This window comes from Trichosurus vulpecula, chromosome 2 (assembly GCF_011100635.1).
Source record: "Trichosurus vulpecula isolate mTriVul1 chromosome 2, mTriVul1.pri, whole genome shotgun sequence".
Classification (NCBI taxonomy): domain Eukaryota; kingdom Metazoa; phylum Chordata; class Mammalia; order Diprotodontia; family Phalangeridae; genus Trichosurus; species Trichosurus vulpecula.
Window position 1 is genome coordinate 9803972 of NC_050574.1, and position 15848 is coordinate 9819819.

Below are 15848 nucleotides of genomic sequence, written 5' to 3' on the forward strand. Positions count from 1 at the left end.
AATAGGAGCCAGGTAGCTGTAAGCCCCATCCACAGACCTATACAGTGGACTCTCCTCAACAGCTACCCCTGGTGCAGTTTAGAAGGACTACTGTTACCAACATTCCCAGGCTCTGAATATCGGCCAGGGATTCAATGTCTTCTTAGGTCCTAAAGACGTGGGGCCTTCCAGCACTGATTCCCCCCCCTCCCTTTGATATTTCATCTAGATGTCCTGTGATTATATCTTAGTGACCTGTCCCAGATGCTCAGTGATTAAAACTTTTTTTTGGAAAACGCAGTTTTATTTAGACAAGGAACACTAACCAAGGGAAGGCAGGCAGGCATGGCCCTGTGACTTCCCCTTGTCCTCTGTGCCCCTGCCCCAAAAGGCAAAGGCATGATGATGGGCACTGGGGGCTCTGCTAAGATGGCCTGAAGGCACAGTTAGACACAGACCCAGAGGTTCCTCTGTCCAGTCTTGGGCTGTATCACCACTCTCAGTCACACCAGAAGACACAGATATGGAATCATTACAGGGTCACTAGATGGAAGGGGATGCTTCAGTCCTCGGTCACAGGCCCCACATAGTGGCAAACGGCATCGTAGTCCAGCTGCAGGACAGTGCCCTCACCCTCTTCCTGCAGCAGCTGCACTAAGGCCCGGCTCTTCTCCTTGTCCCTGCCTAGAAGCCGGCCCAGCTGGCCCCTGTGAGGCCCCAACACCACCATGACCCTGGCCTCCTCCTCCTTGGGGATCAGGGTCTCCAGCATGTCCTCTCGCAGCCCCTCCAGGAGCCGGCCCTCGTCTGTCCTGCACACACAGGTGTCCGGGCTCAGGACGTCCTCAATGGTCATCTTGGTGTTGTAGTAGCGGCCCTTGTGGTGCCGTTTGTCCACGAAGCGCACCCGGAGGTCCCTGCGCAGCCAGTGTGGGGCCCGCTCCTCCTCGGCGGGGGGCTGCTTCCTCTTCAGCCCCTTCCTCTTCTCGGTGGCCCCTCCATGGCCCGGCTTGGGGTCCCCACTCCGTGCCCGCCTCTCGTACTCGTGGTCGCTCACTGGCCTCAGCACGTGCTCGCTCAAGGTGGCCACGAGGCCGGCGGGGACCAGCTTCACCACGGCCCGGGCGTTGTCAGGGTCCAGCCCCTGCACGTGTCCGTAGAGGCCTCGGTGCGGGCCAGACAGCACCAGCACAGCCCTCCCGGGGGCCAGGCCCGCCGGCTCCTCGCGGTCCTCGCGGCTCCCGGGCTGGCTGTGCCCCGGGGGGCCCGAAGGCAGGGCCAGGCTGGCCCCCAGCCCCAACCCCTTGGGACGCAGGGGGTTCTCCCGGGGCTTCACCACCTGCTTGAAGGTGCGGCCGATGCCCTCCCCCGGCTTCCAGCCCATGCCCCGGAGCATTGCCAGCCCATAGGCCTCCACGGGCACCGCCTCGTAGTCCGCGCCCACCGACTCGGGGGCCTCGCCCGCGTCGCCCACCCGGGCCAGTAGCGGGATGGCCACGGATGACTCTGAAGCCTCGGCGCCCGGGCCCTGCACGGCCCGCTTGGACTCCTCGATCAACTCCTGCACGGCCTGGCGGAGCACGCCGTCCTCGGGCAGCGCTGCCGGGCCCGGGGCCGCCCCCCGACCGTGACCTCGCCGCAGCAGGGGGATCACCAGCTCCCGGGGCGCCTCCTCGGGCGGCCGCACGCTGCGCAGCTCCCGCCCTTCCACGGCCCGCACGAAGTCCTTCTCCTCCTCCGGCTGCTCCTCGCGGCCTTCCGCCAGCCGCCTCCGGCCGGCCGTGCGGCTGAAGCCGAAGGACACCGGGCCGGGCCCGGGGGCCGGGGGACTGGCGGCCGCCGCCTCGCTCTCCCCGTGCGCCATCCCGCAGCCCACAGCCTCTGGACTGACCCGGCGCGCAGCCTGACGGGTCCTTTATCTAGTCCTTCCTCTTCCGGCCGGCGCGCGGGGCAGGCCGGGCCTTGTAGTTCCTCCTTCTCCACCTGCAGCGGGTGTTTGTGCGCGCTGGCTGCCGGGCCTCGTAGTCTGCCCCTCCTTCAGGGGCTTTTTGTGCGCGGTGGCTGCCGGGCCTCGTAGTCCGCCCCGCCTGCAGCTATTTGTGCGCGGTGGCTGCCGGGCCTTGTAGTCAGCGACCCGTGCGGCTCTTTGTACTCAGCGCCTGCTGGGCCTTGTAATTCATTCTGCCTCCGCCTCTTGTTCGCGCGAGGTGGCTGCCGGGCCTTGTAGTTTGCCCCTCGTGCATCCGCTGTTTGCGCGCGGTGGCTCCTATATCTTGTAGTCCGCCCGGGCTACTGTTTGCACTCGGCGCCTGCTGGGCCTTGTAGTTCGTTCTGCCTCCTCTTGTTTGCGCGCGGTGACTGCCGGGTCTTGTAGTTCCTCCCTCCTCTCCTGTAGCTCGTATTTGTGCACTGGGTCTGCCGGGCCTTGTAGTTCGCCACTTCTGAGGCCGCTGTTTTGCGCGCGGTGGCTGCTGGGCTTCGTACTTCGTTCTGCCTCCCCTTGTTCGGCGCGGTGCCTGCTGGGCTTTGTAGTTGCTCAATCTTCGTCCCCCTCTCACTTGAACTGGGGCCGCCCTGGAGAACTAAATGCCCTTACTCGACGTGTGCTTCAGAGGGAGGCCCACAAAAGGGACGGCGCACTAGGGAAACCAGGCTAGCCCATTTTTGCGAAAGCGGTCGAGGCAAAGAAAGGCTGTGGAGAAGGACGGCACCCGCTACCGTGCGCGCTCCCTGCCGGAACTTGTAGTTCTCTTCCTCCTCCACCTCCGCCCGCCCAGGCCGGAGTCATTGCGCATACTGCTCTGGTGGTGGTGGTGACAGGGGGCCGGGGAGTGGGAGAACACCTCGCCCTCCCTTTGCCTCTTGCCTCTCCCCACTGCCCCCATGTGGATGGTCGAGGTGGCTGCTAGAGCTGTGACCACGCCACACCTGTCGGTGGTTTCCGGGCATGGGGGGCGGGGGGAGGAGGGGGAATTCGGGGCCGAGGGCGGGATTCGGACCCATGACCAACCCAGCGCCCTCGGGGGCCTGTGTCTCCCACTCGCTGGACCAGCGCCGGGCGGGTCTGCTCCCTAAACCCCGTCCCTGGGGCGGGGTGTGGGGGGGGTGTCACGTGGATAACGATGTATCCGTACACACACGATCTGACATTGACCATAAGGAGCCTTCCCCTATGACGTCACAGGCTCGAAGCGTGGCCGTGACCCCTGAGGCCGCGGGGCTGCGGCTGGCCCGGGACCTCGGACCCGCACTCACGGGTGGGCTTAGAGGAAGCCATGCGGCCGCTTAGTGGAAGCCTCGTCCAGCTCTGTTGGCCGGAGGCATCCGTGGGGCTGGGCTGAAGGATGGCGTTTACCTTTGAATGCAAAGCTGACAAATTAAAAGAAGAGAAGCTTGTGCTCAGCTTTACCTTCCGACCTCCTCCCCCTCCTCCTCCTCCTCCCCCTCCTCCTCCTCCTCCCCCCTTCTCCTCCTCCTCTCCCCACCTCCTCTTCCTCCTCCCCCCTCCTCCTCCTCCTCCTCTTCCTCCTCCTCCTCCTCCTTCCTCCTCCTTTTCCCTCTTCCCTCCCGTGATGTCTGACTTCATTTTCTGGGGAAAGTTTTTGGTTCTGCTCGGTGAGACTCTCCACTTAGGCGTGCCTCCTGTCTAGACGTTTCTGATTTTTGTTCCCCTCCTCCCCAAAGGCTTAAGTTGCATATCTGCCGCATTAATAGCTTCATTGTGCAGATGAATTGGTTCCTTTTACCCCCTAAAAGGTATTGCTTCCTCCCGGTCCGCTGAGATAAGATTGTTATGCAGTCTTCGTTTTCGGTCCTGCCGGACTCTTCACGCCCCATTCGGGGTTTTCTTGGCAGAGACTGTGTTTGGGTCTCCCAGGGGACGTCACTGCCTGTTCATAAACCCCGACAGCTCGGCTCCCCTGAAGAGCTATCTGTCTGCTAGGACACAGACTTCATCGCATCTGGCCCAGTAGGTTAGAAGTTGGACAGCTCCCTGCTCTGGAGTGGTCCCGGAGTCTAAAGTACTGCAGATGCCCAGAGCAGAGAATGTCCTGTTCCTGGTCTAACTTCGTAAGTCGGAGACAGTCCTTAGTAGATTCGTCCAAATGGCTGGGAGGGGCATTTCTAGGCACTCATGGCTCAGACAGTGTTTCAGATTCTGGAATAGCCCCCAGTTCTGGGTAGAGTTGTGGGCGTGCCCGGACCCGGTTTAGGTTCAATATTGGCACAAAAATGAGACATTTGTGGAACAGGAGTTGTTGCTCATACCACGGAGAGGCAGTGCAGACTTGTACGGAGACGCTGGCTCAGGTCTCTGCTCTGTCCTTCATTAACCGGAGCACCTTCATCTTCTCCCCGGCCTTCATTTCCCCCTCTGGAAGTGGGTGTTGAATTAGAAGGTTCTCGAAGGACCCTTTCATCTTTAATCTTTGGAGAGATGGCAAGCTAGAAGCCACAGTCCGACATTTCTGTGAACACATCAGCCCATTCATTCATTAAGCCAGGTTTCTGAGTGTCCCCACGCTAGGCAGCGATTTGAGGGTTCCAGTGAACATCACTGAGAAAGTAATCACCGTTTCAAGCTGCCCAGGGGTTAGGTGTAAGGAAACAAATCTAACTTCCATTTGGGAAGCATCTGGTTGGTGGCTGATGTTCACTTTCTCCGTGTCCCAAGTTGTGCTATGGGGCTGCCTTTCTACCCAAATGATGTGTGGTCCATCGGTATTTGATAACTGTCCGTCCCTTGCAAAATTAGATCAAAACTAGCTGTTTAGTGTGTCTTGACCTGCCATGGAGGACTGTTAGGCAAGGAAGTGTCTGGTTCTGCAATCTACCTGGATTTGGCCAGGGTTTAGCAGACATGAGATTCAAGACTTGGGTGGTGAGGGTTTGAATCTCATTTTCCTTGCCTGTGAAGTGGGCCGATAATACCTGTGGTACCTAATCCAGACAGTTTTTAAGGGCCTTGTCTGTGAGCCCTTAGGGTGGTGTCAGAGGTGGGTTATACATGCGGGTCACCTGGGCCTAGGTCCTACACTCTCTCCAGTGGTAGGATGAGGATTGGGCTGCTTTGGGAGGTAGGAGGTGCTTCCTTGCTGGGCCCTTGTCATCCTTCATTCTAGATTCCTTCCATGAGGATCTAGGTTCTGCCACATGCGACATGAATGAACTTGGCAGAAATTTTTCTTGGGTGCACCTCTTTCCCCATCAATAAGGTGAAGAGGCTTGGCTAGATGGTCTCTGAAGTCCCTCACAGAGTTCCATCTGTGCTCTCTGGCTCTCTCAGTGAATAGCCTCTTAATGGGTTGTTTCTCTTTCTAATCCATATTCTCCTCTATTGTGGGTATTTCCCTTGGCTCAGTGGCAGATTTGCCAGTGAGCTACTTGTGCAAGTCCACCAAGCATGCTGGGGTCCTTTCTCTGAGACGTCCTTGACGTTGCTTCCCCTGCATGACTGTGTTCTCAATGATGCCATCCTTCTTGTATCTAACATGTACCTCTCCATTGCCTTTTGGGTGACCTTCAACTCCAACTCATTTCATAGATGAGCAAACTGAGGCAAACAGGGGTAAGTGCCTTGCCCACAGAATGCTACACATGACTCCATCACAGTCCATCATGGGAAAGATTTCACAGGATGAGCATTTTGATTCTGGGGATAAGCATAGGGTCATTAAAACTTTGGTCACAGACATGAGCAGGCTGGATTGCCTTTGGGGAATTGCAGTGGTTTGTCTATTTATGGGGTGTGACCCTGCAAGGTCATTTATCCTTTGAGTGGCCCTGATTATCTCTCTGTTACTGAGCAGGGACTGGGAGTTGGTTTACTAGTGTTTGAAGACTTTCATGGGCACTACACATCAAAGGGCTAGTATGTGTGAGAGGTGGGATGCTGAGGAGTCTCTACTCTGAGGACAGATCTCTGTCCACTAAGCAACACTGCCTCTGCCTTAATGCTTTATGATATTAATGGTTAGAGGAACATCTAGATTCTAGACCATGTATTTCTGCATCTGCAGTATCCCATTCTCTGTAGCTGCCCTTGGGTGAAGAATTGAAAACGGATGTGTTTTCATGTGTCATCTGCAGTGCATGGTGCAATGGTGAGAGGCCCAGGGCAAGATGGCAGAGCTGCTCCTTGATGAGGTCCATTGCTGAATCCATTCACTCTGACTCAAGATGGGTTAGTTGAGGCCAGAACAGGCCAGCAGCAGGATCTCAGAGGATGGGACAAAAGACTGACACCCATGAATTCTAATTCACACCAGATTTTTAAATGGATGCTTGGAGTCCCAGGGCCAGAGTAACAGCATCTAAAGTGTGTCAAACGACAAAGATTCATTCCTACCTGAGTCACAATATGGTGACTACTAGATATGAAGACTTACATGGCCATTCCTAGAATTCACTGTTTGGCCCCATTGTGTGCAACTGGAAGCTTTTGGAGTCAAAGTCTATAACGCCAATCATAGCAGCACACCTGAGAACTGCTGCTGAGAATGATTTTAAGGTTCTATTTGCATACTATAATGAAATCTCTATTTATCCAGAACTAAACATTGTTCAAGAAGTTAAATCATAACATTCATAGCAACATCCTTAAGCAAAACATATCATTCAATATGCACATATCTATATCTATATCTAAATATCTCATAACACTCAGTATGTCATATGACACATGGCATATATCATTATATTCAGTAGCATTCCCCAAAATACTTGTTTACACAAGCAAGGGTCCTAGGCCAGGCTTTTCCCTAGCACAACATATCATCCTTAAGGGGTGGCAGAAAATACAAATACCCTCCACCCCTAGGTCACCTTAAGTCACAATCTCTGCAATCAATACAGAGCATCCAATAAAGTCCTTTTTCATCTTGACTTGGGGCTGATTTCCTTCTCTGAGGGCTGACCTCTTGCTTGGGTTCACATGCAAGCAGCTCTCTGCTTCTGCTCCTTGTCTCAGTTCACTGGGACTGCTCCCTTCCAAGCTCTTCCTGCTCCTGCCTGACAGCAGGCTCCAGGGGCTCCTGCCCGCAGCTTCTCTCTCTAGGAAAACAAAGCTTAACAGGGCTACAACAATATTTACACACATTACCAGCACCATCATCTCAATTCACTCATAAAGACCAACAGACAGGTCTTCTGTCTGAGAAATTAACACAGATCAACAGACAGGTCTTCTGTCTGAGAGATTAACACAGACCAACAGTATGTAGCTACTCTGTAGGTCTTTAATTATATGCTGCTAGGTTATTATACACGGTTTGCTCTTGATTCCAAGCTAGAAACTAAATCCTGCGTAGTTAAGCATATATATCTGCTTCTGTGAAAATTGAACTCCATCATTCCAAGATCATATGGCTCTGGCACAGCTAATACGGCAAGTGCAAGGCAGAGGCAGGAGGTGGAGAGGTGGAGGCTTGCTAGAGGTGGAGGCTCGCTAGAGGTGGAGGCCTGAGAGCTTATTCCTGATTAGATAAATGCATCATATCATTTGGCTATCTCTTGCCAGCATCGCACCCTAGTTACCTCATAGCTAATGTCACTTGGCCGTAGAGGCTGTGACAGGGTTTGGTGGCAGCCTCCTAACTCCACACACCATGAGGACTGCTAAATTGATAATGATAATCACTTAATATCAATTTAGTAACTTCAACAAGGTCCAGAGCCTGAACTAATAATCAACAAGAAGAAGAGCCTGGACCTGAGCTTCTTTGTTTTCTGAGTTTACTCAGAGAATACCTCTTCCTTTGTCAACAAGCCCAGATGGGGCTGACTTAAGAGCATTCTTTCCTCTGTCTAGGGCCATTAAGGATGAGACCCTTAACCAGAGACACTATCTTAAATAATGGGACTTTTCCTTATCTTAATATTTTATGGGCATATACTATGTTATGGCATGTCAATGGTAAATTAAACACAGAGATCCTGGGTTGTAATTGACACTTTGTCAACTCTCTTATCTTATTGTATTTACAACCTATTCAATTAAGGAAAATCTTTTTCTTGTATCATGGTTAAACATGCATGGGATCATAAAATTGAGTAACACAGACATGCTGAGTTAGGAGTAAAAATGTATTTAAACCTTCTCATTCCTGTGTTCAGAAAGTCAGAACTTATGCTCTGGCTCCTTGTACATACAAGTAAGCTAGCTCTGCTAGTTTTAAGGGAATAAAAATTATGAATTTACATATCACCTAGCTTGTTTGCCTCCTTTAACCACACTTTCAGGTCGACAATAATTAATTTATGAAATTTTGAAATGGGGTAGGCACGCCCAGTTCTTTGGGTATTCTCTAGGAGTGACCACAACTGGTAGTGGGAAATGGGGTGGCAACCACACTTTAATAACCTGTTTTAACAATTCGGCTAGCAGCTTCTGTGGGGGTGTAAGATCCACCCACAGCCAGCACCCTGAAAGCTGCCAGCATGCTGGGAAAGCACAGGTTCTTCTGATCTGCTTAACCAAGCAAAGCAAGGTGAAGGGGTTGACAATCTTACTTTAATCCAGCATACAGACAGCATTCAGTTAGTTCAGGGGAAAAAGCCAGCACCCTGAACTTCAGAATAAATACAAACAAGTTACAAGCATCAACAGACAGACCAAATACAGATTCAGTCACTTACTTCAGGGGAAGAGACCAGCACCCTGAACTTCAGAACATTCATTTAGTTCAGGGGAAAAATCCAGCACCCTAAACTTCAGAATAAAATACAAACAAATTACAAATATCAACAGACAGACCCAATACAATTCATAGTTACCAACATCTAGGTTCAGCCCGGGAGCTCAGAACAAGGGCTGGCCCAGAGTCACACTCGCCACCACAGCTGCTCCAATCGAAAAAGGGATCTTCAAGCTGTCTTCTCTCCTCTTATAGAATTTTTGACATCATCAAGCATCATCTGAATGACCAGAGCTGATTGGTTCTTGAGTTGGCCCCTCCCCTTAGAGCCCTGGGAGGTTCACATCCACGTAGATTAGGTTAACACCCAATAGGGCATAGCTCTGGAGTTAACACCTCCCCTTAGCCAGCCCCATGAATCGTCACAAAGAGGCGGACTTAAACCCATGTGGTCTAAAAGCCTCTGCTGTCCCAGACATGTAAACTAGGCCCTCCCTGGAGTTAGCCTTACCTTGGGCCCCAAGGGCCCAGCACCTAGTAAGGCTTAATGAAATAAACTGAGTTACTCAAAGAAAACAAAGGCCATTTTGCTTACTGACACATAACCACAGTACAGCCAGGCTTTGACTCAGATTTTCCAACTCTAAATTCAGTCCTTTTTGTTCTTGCTGCTTTGGTTCTTCACCTTCATCTCACCTCATCTATACAGTGGGTATAAGGACAAATGGCACAGAACATACAGAGGCAAGCAGTAGAAAGTGGAGATATGGAGGCAGATGGAGTGGGGATTGGGAGATGAGGGGGCAAAGGGAGGCAGGCAGCTAGAGGAAGACTATGGAGAGTGGATGAGTCACGTAACTGTGGACTGGAGTTGTGATCAGCATGGATCCTTAGGAGAAAGACGAGCTTTGGGGGGAGGGTCTCATTTTTATAGGTTTTTTTTTGGGAAACATCAACTCTAATCTCTGTCCCCTTGGTGTTAGCTCACGGACATATCAAGATCACCCCGACTGTTACTGGCAAAACTTCAAAGGCATTAACACCTTTTTGATGCTCTGCTAGTCAGCAACTGTGGAGGTCTGGATTTTGTCTGGAATTTACGTATCATAGGACTAGAACCCTGACAGCACCTCTCCATACTTCTGCTGATTCAGCACATGTCACTATCGTTTGTTGTAATTGTGTCATTTCAATCATGTTTGGCTTTCTGTGACCCCATCTGGGGTTTTCTTGGCAGAGATACTGGAGTGGTTTGCCATTTCCTTCTCTAGCTCATTTTACAGATGAGGAACTGAGGCAAACAGGCTTAAGTGACATGCCCATGGTCACATAGCTAGTAAATATCTGAGGCCAGCTTTGAATTCACAAAGGTGAGCCTTCCATTGCACCTCCTAGCTGTCCCCATGTATCATAGTACACTTTTACCTTTGTGTAAGATGCTGAGTCAACATTTGGATTTTAGATTTTTTAATTGGCTCTGGTGGGTTTGAAGACAAAAGTAACTATTGGCATGTAACTATGTTCCCTTTCAAAATAGTTATGGCTAACCTATTCTATAAAATGTTGAACTCTGGAGGAAGTAACTCTTCAATTATGGCTGGATGTTGGTGGTGGCAGGCCCTCTGACCCACCTTTAACTTTCCATCTATCAAACCTTTCAGATTATTTGAACCCCAATAATCCAAACTGCTTTTGCTCTGTTCTAAAAATCCCCTTTTCCTGCCTCAGCAACTTCAAAGACCAGGAGTTTCTCTATTGTCTGTGTTGACCCAAAGTCTGGCAGCCAGAGCTGTGGGCTAGAGACATTTGCATCTCTAAGTGACCCTACCTTGTCAATTGATTTGTTTACCTGAGAACTTCCTTTCTTTGATATGGAGATCATAAACTGCAGCTCTGTATTGTTACTTAACCCTTCTCTCTCTCTTGTTCAAGTTAATCAGAAACTTGCTTCTGCTTCCATGATCATGTATCCACTAGCTCCAAGGGAATAAATCTGTACTAATTTTTATTTCACCTAGTCTGTTTGCTTCCTTTAACCAAACTCTCAGGTTGACACATCAAATCTTTAGGTAATGGGCATACTTAAATGATGATGGCAACGACATCCATGTAAGAATATTCCTGGAGCTTAGGCCAATCTGGTCCAGGCTATAAAGCAAATCAGGTAAAAATTCCCTCCCTCATTAAAAACAAATATTGATGTCCTATCAAGAGATAACTGAACACTTTTCCCTTTTCAGGCTTGTTGATCAGCATTAGCATGTAAAATTGGCAAATTGCTTGCTTTAAAATGTTCTACTCCCTCAGAAACCAATGCACAATCATTAAGCTTATTGTGGAAAAAAAATCCATGGGTAGTTCTCTGTTCAGTTCTAATCTCAGTGGCTAACTGACATTAAGGTATATCCACAAAGTATAGAAAATTGCAGTCTGGTTCTCAAATTCCCCTTCTGTTGAGGTGGTTAAAATATTTAGCAAGCTCCCATGGCTGTGGGTCATAAGTTATTCTGTTTTTATCTTATTTGGAAGTAAAGAGGAGACCTCGCCCAGGTCTACTGAGGCCAATAATCTCCCCCTGTAAACCACAGTGACCATCGCTGACTGCTGCAAGTAGTGGTAATGCCCTAACACCACCCAATATCTAGGGGTTTAGCATTGGCATTGTATGGGGACACTTGGCCCTTGTTTATTCATTATTTTTTGGATTTCTCTGTCTAGAGGGCCCTCTTGAGTGGCCAATTGTTCTTAAGGTGAAAAGATCTAGATAGCACTACATTATTATGATTATTAGGATGATTTTCTTTTCAAGGGAGCCAAATCTAACTGGCAGATTCACTTTAGATTGGTAGTCTTGTGATTGAGTCACTGGCTGAATTGGCAGTGTGGTGTCCCATTGGGATTCCCATTTGGGAAAGCAATTATCCTCTGACTCTTGATAATCATTTAAGATTATTTGAACCCCAATAAGGGCTAAAGCCTGAACTAATCAACCAGAAGAAGCATCTTGGCCTAACAGACATGCCCTTCTTTGTTCTCTGAGTAAACTCAGAGAATGACTCTTCCTGTGGCATCAGCTACAAGGCCACATGAAGCTAAAAGCATTCTTGTTTATGTCCATTAAGGATGAGGTGCCTTAACCCAAGGCACTGTCTTGAGTAATGGGACTTTTCTTATCTTAATATTTTATGGATAGGTACTGTGTTATGGCATGTTAACGGTAAAGGAAACACAGATATCCTGGGTATTGTATTTACAACCTATTCAATTAAGAAAATTCCTGTCTCATACTATGGTTAAACATATATGGAAATCATAAATTTGAGTGACACAGACACCCTGAGTTGGGATTGTTCTAAAATGTATTTAAGGCTTCTCATTCTTTTTATCAGACAGTCAGAATTAAAAATCTGGCTCCATGTACATACACGTTCGCTAGCTTTAAGAGAATGAACAATATGAACTTATATACCACCTAGCCTCTTTTAACCAAACTTTCAGGCTGGCACTCTGTTCTTTAAGTAGAATTTGCACTAAATACCAACCTTCCACTTTCTTCAACCTTTACTATCACCTTACAGTGAAAGGTCCTATGAGGCCAGGTAGAATAGTTCCAGAAGGAACTGATATGGAGGGCCTGTTCATTACTTTGTGGGTCCTGGATGACTTTCTCCCCTGATCCTATCTCCTTTTCCTCTTTATGATGCAGGGGAACTGGCTGTACCTTAAATACCACTGAACTATCTTTCTGCCATCGGGAGGAGATCTAGCTTCAGCCCTAGTTTGGGTGCTGTTCCCTTCTGGTGTAGTTGATCCAACTTTGGCCCTTCTGATACAAATATTAAATCTTACTGCTGGCTGGTCCTATTTGCTTGAAATCTAAGAGGCAGTCTTTAGGTCTGGCCTTCATGAGAGTGGAAGTAATAAATAAGTTTGGGTATATGGGGCTGGTAACAAGTCTCCAATATTTGGCTCACCCTCCTTTTTAAAGATTTATTTCTGAGACAGAGCTCAGACACCATTCGAGGCAAATGATAGCATGGAAATGATATGTATAACGACTATACCAACCATCTTGACTTGTTGGAACTGCCATATTATCCTTGGACAGGAGTAGCTGACATACCTACATTTCCTGCCGTATTATCCTTGGACAGGAGTAGCTGACACACCTACATTTCCTGCCGTATTATCCTTGGACAGGAGTAGCTGACACACCTACATTTCCTGCCGTATTATCCTTGGACAGGAGTAGCTGCCATACCTACATTTCCTCTTGGAAGCATCCTCTGACTGAACCCTAGCATGTTTTGGAGATGCGTCCTCGCTGATATCCTGTTTCTCAAGACGCTGTAACTTCAAGGCAGGCATTCCAGAACTGGTGGGTCAGGTGTACAAACATAATCTCAGGGACCGCTTTCTGAGAACTGTTAGGTTATATGTTCAAACACAGTTCTAGGAACTACTTTAGCAAACATTTCCCCAATTTCCTTGTATTCTGTGATTTTTCTTTTGCACATAAAAGCCTGTTTTACCTTTCACAAGTGGGTTTTCTCTCTAGAAAGGAGGCTCTGCATGTGTGCCATCTTTCCTAGAGAAATAACACTTAGCTGCTTGTGTTTCTTACCTTGTCTCCCAACAACTTTGTCTGACTTCAGTCCCATGGCCTCTCTTTCAAGCAGGGTATTGATCAACAACACCACAATACAAACAAACATGTTTGCACTTAATCCTACTGAATCCTTACTTATTAGATTCACCTCAGTGCTATGGCTTTGTAAAGATGTTTGTGGACCTTGATATTGTTGTTGGGTGTGTTCACTTCCTACCACTGTTGTCTGTGAATTGAGTAAACATAGCACCGTCCCTTATGACAAAGAATTTTAAAAAGTGGTTTGGTAAGATGAAGCAAGATGTCAGCCAAGTCCAAAAGCATATGTAATATTCTGTATCCATTGTCCCCCATTTGTGGCGAAAAATAAAAAGGAAGAGGAGTACCTTTTCTTTGGTTTTCTTTGGAGCCAAGCTTGGTCATTATAATTTTATAGCACTCAGTTTCCATGATTTTGCTGTTCTTTCCAATTTTATCTTCCCATTCTTTGATCCCATATATCATTTATTCCTTATAACTCAGTATATCCAGGGACTCAAAACCCATTTGCATAAAACTCTTGGAAATTACTCAATATTTTGCCTGAGTAAAGGGCAGAGTTGGAAAGGGTTTAGGAGAAAAGCTATCTTGGTTTTCTGGCTTCATCTTCAAGAGAAAATATACATTTCTAGATTTTCTTCAGGAAGAGAGATACTGAGAAGTGCCGGAGACTGGAAAATCGCCTTACCCCTCCCCTCTGCCTGACCCGCGCCCTCTCCCTTCGCTAGCTTTCATTTCTCGCTTAGCTTTCATTTCCTGGCTAACTCTCGTTTCTGGGATATGACGCAGGCCTGCATCCAATGCACAGCCACGCCTCTGGGGACGTGGCACCCTGATAGCATGCTCATAAAAACCCTTACCAGGAACAATAAAGAGAGACATTTTCACACCAGCAATGCGTCTAGTCTCCTTCCTCTCCGTGATCCCGTTCCCGAGCCTCTTGGCCCTTTAGAGCCATTAGGTTCCCCTCGAGCCTAGCTCCCCCGGCCCTCTCCAGCTTCGCTGACCCACGATTGTGTGACCTGCGGGCCAGGTCAGAGAAGAAGCTGTCATGAAAAGAACCTGGCACCTCAGTCATATCTCTATCCCCCCTCCCCAATCCTGACTGTCCTCCTCTCCGAGCTATTCTTCCTGCATGCACTATGTTCACCTTTCTTCTTTCCAACGAAACTCTGAATCCCTCCTTTGGGGATCTGGGCTCTGAATGGTGGGCTTTCCCTTTATCTAATCTGCTCTCTTGCCTACTGCCCTCTTTCTAGCCCTCCCAAAGCTGTGGGCCTGGCCTCATTCCACTCTACTCTTCACTTCTTACTCCCCTTTATGTGTAGACTTCCACCATTCAAATGTAAGCTCTTCTAGGGCACGGATTGTTGTTTTCTAAAATCCCCAGTTCTTAGTATAGTGCTTGTCACATAAGAGCTTAATTCATTAATCCTTTTGTCATCTTTGCCAATTCATGAGGTGACACCTCAGAGTGGTTTTGATTTATATTTTTATAATTAGGGGACTAGAAACAGTCTTTCATATGGATATTAATAGTTTGAATTTTTCATAACCCTTGAATAAATAAATAAGCAATATAAATTTTTTTCTATCACCTAGCCTGTTGTTTCCTTCAACCAACTTTCAGGTTCAACAGTTATGGTGCTGTGAACTTCCGATGGAAATGGGACAAAGCAGCCCAACCTTACCAACGCTTCAGGTGCCACAGGATTCATTTTTCCTGGAATTTTGGCCTTGACAAGGTTGGGGGTAAGTTGTCCCTATTCCCAGCTTCCAAAAAGGACTCCCACAAATTTGGTTGAAGTCCGAAATTCCCTTTAAACTAGCCTTAGGGGTAGGGACCAACTCGAGTTAAATCGCTTTGGATTAATTAGGTCCCCTTTGAGGATCTGGATCTAGAGAGAAAAAAAAGAAAAAGAAAAAAATTGGCTATGGATCAATCAAAAACTAAAATTAGAAGTCCAACAATTCCTCCACTCTCTCCACCCTATTCCTCACCCCCTCCCTCCCTTCCTTCCCTTGGAGGCCTGGATCCAGGGGAGAAAAACTGCACTTTGCTGTTACCTGCTCCCCCTCTGCCTCCCAGTACCTGCTCTAACCCAGAGGGAGGTAACTCTGTTCTGCTACCATTGCCTTCTCTCTCTTCCTCCTACCCCCCTTTCCCCTTTCCTTAAGGGCTCTGTTTTTGCCTTCTGCCCTATTCCTGCTTCCTTTCCCTTAAAGGCTCTGATTATGGGGAGGATAAATGCATTTTATCCTTACTCCTCACGTTCCCTTACCTGCCCTAGTCTTCTTCCATCTCACCTTTCCCCCTTTCTAAGGGATAGGATATGGAGAGTCAGAAAATCAGGAACTCCAAGGCTTCCCCAAAGACCGTAGGGGTGCTAATAGCCAATTCATGAAAGCTTCTAATTCCCTCTCTCTGTTGTTTAAACTCTGAGCTCAGTCTGTATTTGTTTTATTGTCTGCTAGTATGTGTGTGAGAGTATGTGCTGTGAAATGTCTATACCTTGTAAAATCTGAATGCAGGCAGCCAGAGATCCCTAAGGCTGCAGCTAGGGAAACAGAGACTTTTTTTTGTA

General features: G+C 48.4%; 1 protein-coding gene across 1 annotated transcript; it reads right to left on the reverse strand.

Moving 5' to 3' along the window:
- Window positions 1–267: 267 nt before the first annotated feature.
- On the reverse strand, window positions 268–1882 carry GPKOW (G-patch domain and KOW motifs). The gene has a single exon (XM_036744458.1). It carries the CDS (start codon window positions 1841–1843, stop codon window positions 542–544), a length of 1302 nt encoding a protein of 433 aa, XP_036600353.1. The 5' UTR covers window positions 1844–1882; the 3' UTR covers window positions 268–541.
- Window positions 1883–15848: the final 13966 nt, after the last annotated feature.

Bases quoted from the DNA above. Each gene is read 5' to 3' on its own strand.
- GPKOW (XM_036744458.1), bottom strand. From the start codon at position 1,843: ATGGCGCACGGGGAGAGCGAGGCGGCGGCCGCCAGTCCCCCGGCCCCC.